This window comes from Hylobates moloch, unplaced genomic scaffold, assembly GCF_009828535.3.
Source record: "Hylobates moloch isolate HMO894 unplaced genomic scaffold, HMol_V3 SCAFFOLD_5, whole genome shotgun sequence".
In the NCBI taxonomy this organism is placed as follows: Eukaryota; Metazoa; Chordata; class Mammalia; order Primates; family Hylobatidae; genus Hylobates; species Hylobates moloch.
In genome coordinates, this window is record NW_026652280.1 from 82,876,363 (window position 1) to 82,885,404 (window position 9,042).

Consider the following 9,042-nt stretch of genomic DNA (forward strand, 5'->3'; position numbering starts at 1 on the left):
GGGTATGACCCAAGAATTTTTATTTCTAGCAGATCCTAAGGTGATGCTGCTGGTCTCAGTGACACACTTTGAGAGCCACTGGTGTGTGTAGGGCTGTCTCAGTAAAGATGTCCACTCTTCTGAGGCCTCTCCCTGCCTATGGAGGTGGGGAAACCTAACCCCTCTGCTCTGGCTTATCTGAACTCTGGCAGTGGGCTTGAGTGATTATAAATTGGTTGCCCCAATTTACCTACTGTTTTGGAGTGGGCAGAGTAAAAAAAGTGGTGATAATAACTCTGGATCTGAAAAAAAATGCATGAAGGAAAGTAAAAGAATGGCAGTGCACAGCCTGGTGCCATCCATAATCTCCGTTCTCAAGCTTTTAATACTGTCTCAAAAACCGTGGAGGTTCAAACTCACTGGGAATTTACTTTTCAGTCAATTGACAACCCATTCAGGATCTTCCTGAATCCCTGGTGGCCTCCACAACAAAGAGCACAAAGCCCCCTGCCCAGGCGGCCTTGGGCCCTGAGGCAGCCGCCACACCTCTGGAGTTCTGCTGGGGAGGGGAAGGGCGATTGGATGGCGCCTTCCAGCTGAGGCCCTGCAGAGCTCAGTGTGCTCATCCCAAGGCAGTGTGCAGGGCTTTGCCACCTTCAGGAGTCACAGATCCACCGTGGTGGCCTGCATTGCCCAGCATGTCAATCCTTCGGCAGGCCTGACAAATTTTAATAACTGACCAGCGAATTGGGAAGCAGCGTGGTATCGTGCAAAGAACACTTGAGTCGGGAGCTAGGATTTTCATTCTAGTTTTTGTACTGTCCCCTACCTGGCTGTGTGATCATCTTGGTTCCTGGGCTCCAATTTACCTATCTGTGAAGGTGAGGAGGGTGGTACTAGTGATCTCCAGGGCCCTTTCCAATTCTGACAATCCTGAATTATATAAAAATGCTATAAAATCCGTGGTATAAAATCCAACTCCCAAACAGGAAGAGTCAAGGGGACTGGGCCTGAGGCACTTGAACCTTGGGCTCTGGCCTGGGGGTCAGGGATGAGAGGAGGGGCCTTCTCTTTGCCCTCTGCTTTCCCACTCCTGGGCTCTGGCCTGGGGGTCAGGGATGAGAAGAGGGGCCTCCTCTTTGCTCTCTGCTTTCCCACCCCGAGGCAGGGGCTGGCCACCGCTGCCAGGGCATCTCTTCCTCCAGACCCAACCCTCAAGTTCCACCCACTAGCCTCCCCGCCCCGACTTTAGGACCGCGGGAACTGTTCCTGCAGCAGCCTGGCTTTGTGAAGAGCAGACAGTAGGGGCCGGAGTCTCCCAGCGGGAGTAACATCAGCACAGCTAGTTGGGGTCCTCCCGTCCCCCCCTCTGCCCTCGCTCCTCCTTCCTTCAGGTCCTCCCTCCACCACCTCACAGCTTATCTCTGATACACGCATAATAAATAAGACATTTGCACATAAGGGTGACTGGGTCAGCTCCGTCCCCGCCCCTCCCCCTTTCATATAAAAGCATTAAATACAGTTTCAAAATAAAATACGAAGAGCAAAAAAGGGCCTGATCTCGGGGCCACCTGTTCTCCACAGGAGAATGAATCTACACATCCCTCTCGGACCTGCCTGGGAGATCGCGGGGCCCCATCCCTGCCCCACAGGGCCTGGGGCTGCCACAGGGAAAAGAGGCCGAGGCCCGGCCCCAGGCCCTGCGGGTTGAGAATGGACGCCGCATCCACCGCGGACAAACGGGGATGGGGATGGGGCGGGAATCGAAAGCTGACTGCCGGGACCGCCTGTGCCCCGGGCTCCCACGGACTTGGTGGCGCCTGACTCTGAATTTAGGGGTAAGCAGGAGACCTCGGGGCAAGAGGAGCAAAGGAAAAAAAGTGCTAATCCCTTTACAAGATCTGTCCTGGAGGGCGTGGCAGCGGCCTGGGAGGAGGGTAGGGCCCCCGGACGCACGGTTCTCCCTGAGCCTGCCGGGGAGGTAGGCGCAGCTGGTCCAGCCCGGGCCCCGGGCGCATCGCCCCGCCCTCGGTCCAACGTGCCTTCCCACTCCGGCAAGGCTCCCAAGCCCCGCGGCCCAGCCTCCCGCTGGAAGCCCCAGTTCGCAGCCGGGGCCTCCGAGAGGCCGAGAATCCCAATTAGGGAAGGGCAGCCAACAGCCCCCAAGCTGGGAGCCGTGCCTGCCAGCGTGCAAGGCTGCAGGGAACTGGGCCCCCAGCCAGGGCCACAGCCAGAGCCCGAGCCCGCACGGGCCCCCTTCGGCCCTAATACTGACTGACGGCGCCCCCAGTACCTGCCTGCGGAGGATCCCCTCGCGGGGTGCGGCCGGGAGCGCTCGGCGCTAACACTTGGAGGCCGCTTTGGATTCTTGGAAAACGTGGGCCCTGCGCGGGGAGGGCAGGGTTCCGGGCAGATGGGAGAGTGCGCTTCCCGCAGCGCACCTACTGGCTCAGAGACCCAAGTGGCACCGCACGGACGCCGGTGGCCCCACCCGATCCCCCGTCTCCGCCCGGCCCGGCCAGCGGGGGGCGTGGCCGCGGGAAGCGCTAACACCGGACGCGAGGGTCTCCCAGCCGGAGGGCCGGGCTAGCACAGGGCGGGGCGGGGCCGATCCGACCCGACCCGACCCTGGGGTCCGCTAGGCCGCTACGCCCGACACACAGCGCCAGACTTGAGGTCCGCGCCGCCGTCACGCGGCGCCGGGGCGGGCGGCCCGAAGCCCTCGTGGCCGTAGCAGCGCAGCGCCGCCTCCTCGTAGGCCTCCAGGATGGTCTGGCGCTCCTCAGGCGTGAAGTCCATGGAGAAGGGGTGCACCTGCAGGATGTGACGCTTGATGGTGCTCACCTTGAGCGTGGCCAGCGCGCCCCCGCACACCATACACACCAGGCCGCGCCGGCTGCCGTCGTAGTCCATCAGGTACTCGCCCCGCCAGCGCGGCTGGTAGTTCCGCCGCTGCTCCCGGCTGCGGGGCGGGGGAGGCGGCGGGGGAGGAGGCGGCGGCAAGGCGAGTCCCCCAGGCTCCTGGCCGTCCTCTTCGTCCTCCTCTTCTTCGGCAGGCCGCTCCAAAGGAGCTCCAGGGGACAGCGGAACGTCGCCTAGGGAGGGACAAAGGACCGCATTGGCGACGGCGGGGGGGCAGCGGGCTGGGCCCCGCGTCTCATCTCCGGTCACCCCATCTTTGCCCTTCTATCCATCCTCCAGTCCCTTCTGCCCCAGCAGCTGCCCGGCTCTCCCTCTCCGCCTGCTCTGGCCCCACCGCTCACCCCACTCCTCCTCCTCTGGCTCCTCCTCCTCGTCCCCTCCCCCCTCCTCGGAGGCTGCGGCAGTGCCGGGAGGGGCGGGGCCCTGGGGGGACTCGGGGCGGGGCAGCCCCAGGGCCAGCAGGTGGGCGGCCTTCTCGCTCCACTCCCGGGCGATGAGGGCCTGGACGGGCCCGCCGAGGCGCGTGGAGCCCGGGTGGCGCCGGCGGATGTGGCGCTCGATGGTGCTCATCTTGAGCGAGGCCAGCGCGCCCCCACACACCCCGCACACCAGGCCGCGCCGGCCGCCATCCAGCTCCATGAGGTACTCCAGCCGCCAGCGCTCCTGGGGGCGGCGGCGGTGGGCGCGGCCCCGCGGCGACCGGCCCGGGACCCCCGCTCTCTCGCCCTCGCCCTCCTCCAGCTCCTCCTCCTCCTCTGCGGGCCCGGGCCTCTCAGGGACCCAGCCAGCCTCTTCCTTTACGTCTGGGGGGCTGAGATCCTGAGAGGAGGGGGCTCCAGCAGCGGAGGCCGAGTCCTGGCTCTTTCCGGTCAGGTCCTGGGGGGCGAGGTCATCGCCTGTTGGGGAAGGGGTGAGGGAGAGGGGCTGAGCCTGCTGGCTGGGTTACCCTTGCCCACGCAGAGGGGTCCATCCTGGCTCCTCACCCCAGCCCCAAGCTAGAGGCCCCAGTCTGTCTCTGTCTGGGGGCGGGAGCAGTGTATGTGTGTGGAGCGCCAGCTCCTGGCCTTCAGCCCTCAGCCCTAAGTCCCTGCCTCCCAGTTTTGGCCACAGACCCCACTTCAGAGCCCCAATATGAGGGGGTCTCAGCCTGGGATGGGCCTCGCACCTGGTGGGGACTGGGTGAGCTCAGACAGCGCCTCGGGCTGGTCCCCCCAGGCCTGCAGCAGGGCACTGCGCTGGGGGCCGCTGAGCCCCAGGGAGCCAGGGTGCACCTCCAGCACGTGGGCACGGATGTCGTCCAGGTGCAGGCTGGGCAGTGCCCGGCCACAGGCCATGCACACCAGCCGGTTCCCCCGCGGGTCATAGTCCATGAGACACTCGGCCCGGAACCAGTTCTGCAGGGACTCCTTCAGCCTCCTCTCCAGGCGCCGGGCCCCCAGCCCCCTGCTGCCCCCGGCCCTCCGGGAGGCTGAGAGGCGCAGACGCCGAGCCCGGGGTGCCACTGGGCCCCCTCGCCGCTGGCGCCGGCAGCCCCCACCAGCTGGGGCTTTGCCTGAAAGGGTTGGAGGGAAGGAACTGAGACGCTGGCCCCACGGGAGCACACCCACTACAGCCAGGTCTCCCACAAGCCTCTCACTCACTTGGGCCCCAGGCCTAACCTTTGCCCTTCTCTTCCTCTCTCCTGAAATCCTAACTCCCTAAACCTCCCTAAACCCTCCTCTGCTAGCATTTCAAGCACCACCCACACCTCCCCTAGACTAGAATCTAGCCCTGTCCGTGGCCTTCACCGTCAGCCACACCTCTCCAGCACCCTCCCCTTCCCTCACCCACCCCAGCCAGGCCTCCCCACTCCAAGCCTTTCCACTGCCTGTCACCCAACCTCTCTCTTTGATACTTCAAAAACCACAGAATGTCCAAGCTGTCGTGGACATCGGAGACCCTCTCACCCCACTGTCCTTCCCCCACCTTTGTATAAGAAGGGCAATAAACAGACCCCACCCAGAGGAGGAGCAGTGCCTTGCTCAAGAACACCAGCTCCTTGGCAGAGCAGCTGGCCCACTGTGCCCCACTGGCCACCCAGGCCCCTGCCTGTACAGAATCTGCATTTGCATTACCTGGGCCCTTGGGCGGGCAAGGTGGGACACCGGCCCCCTCCTCCTCCTCCTCTTCATCCTCCTCCTCCTCCTCAGCCCCCTGGACCCCCAGGCCCTCGGCCTCTCCGCAGGCCCCCAGCCCCAGGTGTGCATCCCAGCTGTTGCTGATGACTTCCTTCTCCCGGGGACTCCAATGCAAGGAGTAGGGGTGCTTTTGGCGGATGTGGCGCTTGATGGTGCTGAGCTTGAGGGTGGCCAGGGAGCTGCCACACACCATGCACACCATGCCGTGCCGGGCAGGGTTGAAGTCCATCAGGTACTCCAGCCGCCAGTGGTCGTGGTAGTAGCGCCGGTGGTCACGGCCAGGGATGCGGCTCTTTCCAGGCCTCGAGGCCCGGGCCTCACAGTGGTCTGAATATTTCCTGCCTGAAGATGCTGGTCCCCTGGCCCTGGAGGAGGGCAGGGGGGCACTCCCCCAGGACCCCAAGGCACCCCCTTCCAGCTGAAGATCTTGCCCTGAAGAAGGGGAAAGGGAGACAGTTTTTCAATCTCTGATTTCCAGGGAAAGAGGCGAGGGCTTCCATGGTGAGCCCTGAGAAAGGGAGCTGGGGGAGGGGGTGTTCCGGGGCAGGAAAGGGACGGCAACAGCAATAAAAGGGATGTAAGAGAAGCGGGAGCCAAAACATTAGCCCTTTACAAAGGGCAAGGACCCTTTAACAGGAGATCAAAAACAAAAGGACGCAGGGCACTGTGGAAATAGCTCTGACTTTTTAAAAAATAAGGTGAGGGCCAAGGAGCCAGCTAGCTCTGTAAGGTGCCCTTTCTGGACAAGAGCTGTAGGGAGAAAGCCAGGAGAGCAGCAGGCCAGGGCGGTTCCAGCCGGAGCAGAGCAGGCAGTGGGGCCAGACAAACAAAGGGGGCATCTGTCTGCAGCCAGGGCTGCACACGGGACCCACTCGCCTGGGGCCCCCGCCAGGAGGGCCCCACCCACAGGTCTTCTCCCTTTTTCCAGTAACGCTTCAAATACAGCTTCCTGAGAGTCCCATTTTGGGGATGGGCTAGGCATTGTCAGTTCCCCAAATCTAGGCCCCCACATGGGAGGGATCCCCAAGACAAAGCTGCCAACATCTCCAGGGAAAGGAGTTTCTGAGACTGAAACTTCTCCAGATTCTGGAGGAAGCAATGACCCTGTAAAGGGATGGCAGGAGGGCCACCAGAGTGGCAACTAATGACACTGCGGCAGGGAGTGGCCACCATCCACTGAAGCCCATTAAGTCTTTCTGGGCTTTATTTGCTGCTCTGGCAGGGAGCCGGCCACTGCCCAGCAGTCAGAAGGGCGGGCACTGGAGAGGCCCCACTAACCCAATGGTGTTCCCTGTGCCAGACACCCGGAGCAGTCCCCTACCCTCCCTACAGTTCCCACCCCTCTTGATTTAGAAACATGGTCTCCTGGGCACACAGGCAGGTTCTGGTCATTCTCCCAGTGGAGAATCACAGGGTTGGGAAAACAAAAGACAGGATCAGAAAGGGCTCCTGTCACCCTTGTGGAAGTTTTTTTGTTTGTTTTAGTTTTTATTTAAGTAGGTCCATAGAATCCACTGGCTTCGGAGTCATAGGCCTGGGTTCAAGTCCTGGCTTCACTGGTAACTTGCTCTGTGACCTTTGATAGGTCATGTCCGCCATCTGGGCCTGAGCTTCTTTGTCTGCAAAAACACTGGCTAGCTGGCTGGTCTCTAAGCATCCTTCCAGCGCTGGATCCAGGCTAGTCTAAGGTGGATTGGCCCTTTAAGAGCCGAAAAAGGGGGAGGAGCCGAGGTTCTTTAAAAACAAAAGGGGATGGGGCGTTTCTGGGAGGGGAGAGACCGGGAGGGGAGCCTGGAGATTCGGGCAGAGTCTCCCTGGCCTGGAGGAAACCTTCAAGGGTCTTAAGGCGTGACCCTGCAGCCGGGAAATGAGTAAACAGTCTCCTTTGAGAGCGAACGAGGAGGACTGGTTGGTTCCGCTAGAGCTGACAAATTAGGGCAAAAAAAATTCTGAAAAGAAGGGAAGGGAGAATGCACCGGCCGGAGGGGTGTCTGCCTTTGTGGGCGAACCCATCGCTTTAAAAACTGCCCGCGGTGGGAAAAGACGGTGTGGGCCCCCGGGGCGCAAGCAATGCACTTTCCTATGGAGAACGTGGGAGAAAAGAAAAAGGGTGCATGTCTCTCACAAGGCCACGAGACGAGAGGAGCAGCCCGATTTAAAACAGCAGAGTTCGGAGCTGAGCTCAGCTCCGCTGGGGAAAAGCCCCCGAAGGGGACCCAGGGTCTGGGCGGACTTTTAAGAGACAGCCCGATTAGGCAGACCACCTGGGAGTCTGAAAGAGAAAGGGGCGGGGGCCGCAAATCTACCAGCCTCGCTCCGTGGCGCCCTGCCCCGTGGGGCCCCTCGGGCCTGGCCCCCAAGGCGGGGCGCTGCGGGCGGCCGCGGGGCCCTTTAAGGGGGAGGCGAGCCGCCCGAGCCCCGCGGGCCGACCCCGGGAGCTGGGCGGGGGGCTACCCCGCCAGCCCTGCAGCCGCGCTCCGCGCCCACCAGGTGGCGCCCCCGGCCGCCCTGCCCGCGTCCCCCGCTTTGTTCGGCGGCGGAGAGGGGCCCCGAGCCGCAGCCCTCCCTTCCCCCACGCCGGGGCCCCCGCCCGGGCCGCCGGCCCCAGTTCTTACCGCCTTCGTCTTCCTCCGGCTCCGCGCTGCCGCTTGATCCGGCGGGCGGCAGCCGTCGGCCCCGTGCCGAGGCCACTGCTGGCCCGGGGCCGCCCCTGCCGCCGCTGTTCCGGCTCCGGTGGTCCCCGCCGGGCTCCATGCGCTGCGCTGCGGAGCGGGGCCCCGGGGCGGCGGGGCGCGGGGCCGCGGGGCCGGCAGCAGCCCGCGCAGAGCGCTCGCTGCGCGGGGCCCCGGGGCGCGGGGCGCATGCACGGGGCGGCCGGCCGCACGGACGGCAGGCTGCTCGCTCGGCGGCGCGGGCTGGACCGGGGTGGGGATTCCTGTCTGGGGCCCCTGGGGCTCCTTTAAGGGCTCCTGGGTAAATTTAAAGGGGCCGCGCGCTATTTCCTTCTGCCAGCTCGCGGGGGGCTGGGGGGAAAGGCGGGAGGCAACGAGCCCAGCCGAGGCTCAGCAGCCTGCGCCCGCTCCGGACGCTAGGGGCACGGACCTCGCCGCCCCCACGGGCCCGCACCGCCGCCTCCGGGGCTCCGGTCCCGGCTCCCAAAGGGTCACTGAGGTGGCGAGGGGCGCCCGCGTCCGCTGCGACGCGCTTCCACCCGGGCTCGGCTCGCGGCCACCGCCCCCTCGGGGCATCTCAGCGCCGGGAGCGCCCGCTGGGGAGGCCAGAGTCCCTGCCCGGGGCTGCCTCCCGCCGCGCAAGCGGGTCGCGAGCTCGGTGCGGGCCCCGGAGCGGCCGCTACTGGCAGGGGCCCCAGATGGCTGCGGCCCCGCGGAGAGGGTGGAGCCGTGGGGGCGGCCGCGCCCCCTCCCGCGGGAGCCGCTTGGGAGCGCTGAGAGCTCGGGCTTCTCATGGGAGGGGCGGACAAGCGAGGCTCCCCCGAGCCAGCCAGGGGTTGGGGCGGCGGCCGCAGTGACTCGGGCTGGGGAGAGGGGCGCACAGCAGACCCGCAGAGCGCCGGCTGCGCCGGGGCCCGACCCTGCGGGGCGGAGGTGGCCCCAGGATGGAAGCCGGGAGGAGAGGGCGTGCGCGGCGGCGACTCAGGATCCTGCCCCCGCAGGCCTGGGGGTGCCTGACGAGGCCCTTGACGCAGCCCCAGACCCCCGGCCCGGCTCTAGGAAGCGAAGAATGCTGGCCCCCGGCGGGGTGTCGGGCACCTGGGGAGGCGCGTTACCACGGCTTGGAAGCGCTGGGCGGACCCTGGCTGCGGGTCCCGGGACGCCCCCGGTCCCCCAGCTCCGGAGAAGCGGAGCGCAGGGACCGGGAGAGGCAGCCGGGGCGCAGCAGCCTGGGGTCCTCCTGCGAGGACCGGCGGGAGGAGCAGGTGCTCGCTTTGCCTGAGGTTAGGCGC

At 65.0% G+C, this 9,042-nt stretch overlaps 1 protein-coding gene across 1 annotated transcript; it reads right to left on the bottom strand.

Annotated features, from left to right (window-relative positions):
• Nucleotides 1-2,549: 2,549 nt before the first annotated feature.
• On the bottom strand, nt 2,550-8,691 carry ZFTA (zinc finger translocation associated). Its single transcript, XM_032153165.2, has 5 exons — nt 7,694-8,691; nt 5,016-5,510; nt 4,067-4,453; nt 3,243-3,797; nt 2,550-3,074 (listed from the first exon to the last, which is right to left on the bottom strand). The coding sequence occupies exons 1-5, from the start codon at nt 7,830-7,832 to the stop codon at nt 2,626-2,628; spliced, it is 2,025 nt and encodes a 674-aa protein (XP_032009056.1). The 5' UTR covers nt 7,833-8,691; the 3' UTR covers nt 2,550-2,625.
• Between the last annotated feature and the right edge of the window lie 351 nt (nt 8,692-9,042).

Excerpts from the sequence above, each read along its gene's own strand:
- ZFTA (XM_032153165.2), bottom strand. The coding sequence starts at position 7,832 with ATGGAGCCCGGCGGGGACCACCGGAGCCGGAACAGCGGCGGCAGGGGC. Across the intron at positions 4,454-5,015 it reads TTGCCCGCCCAAGGGCCCAG|GCAAAGCCCCAGCTGGTGGG; the intron begins GTAATGCAAATG and ends CAACCCTTTCAG. Across the intron at positions 3,798-4,066 it reads GCTCACCCAGTCCCCACCAG|GCGATGACCTCGCCCCCCAG; the intron begins GTGCGAGGCCCA and ends CTTCCCCAACAG.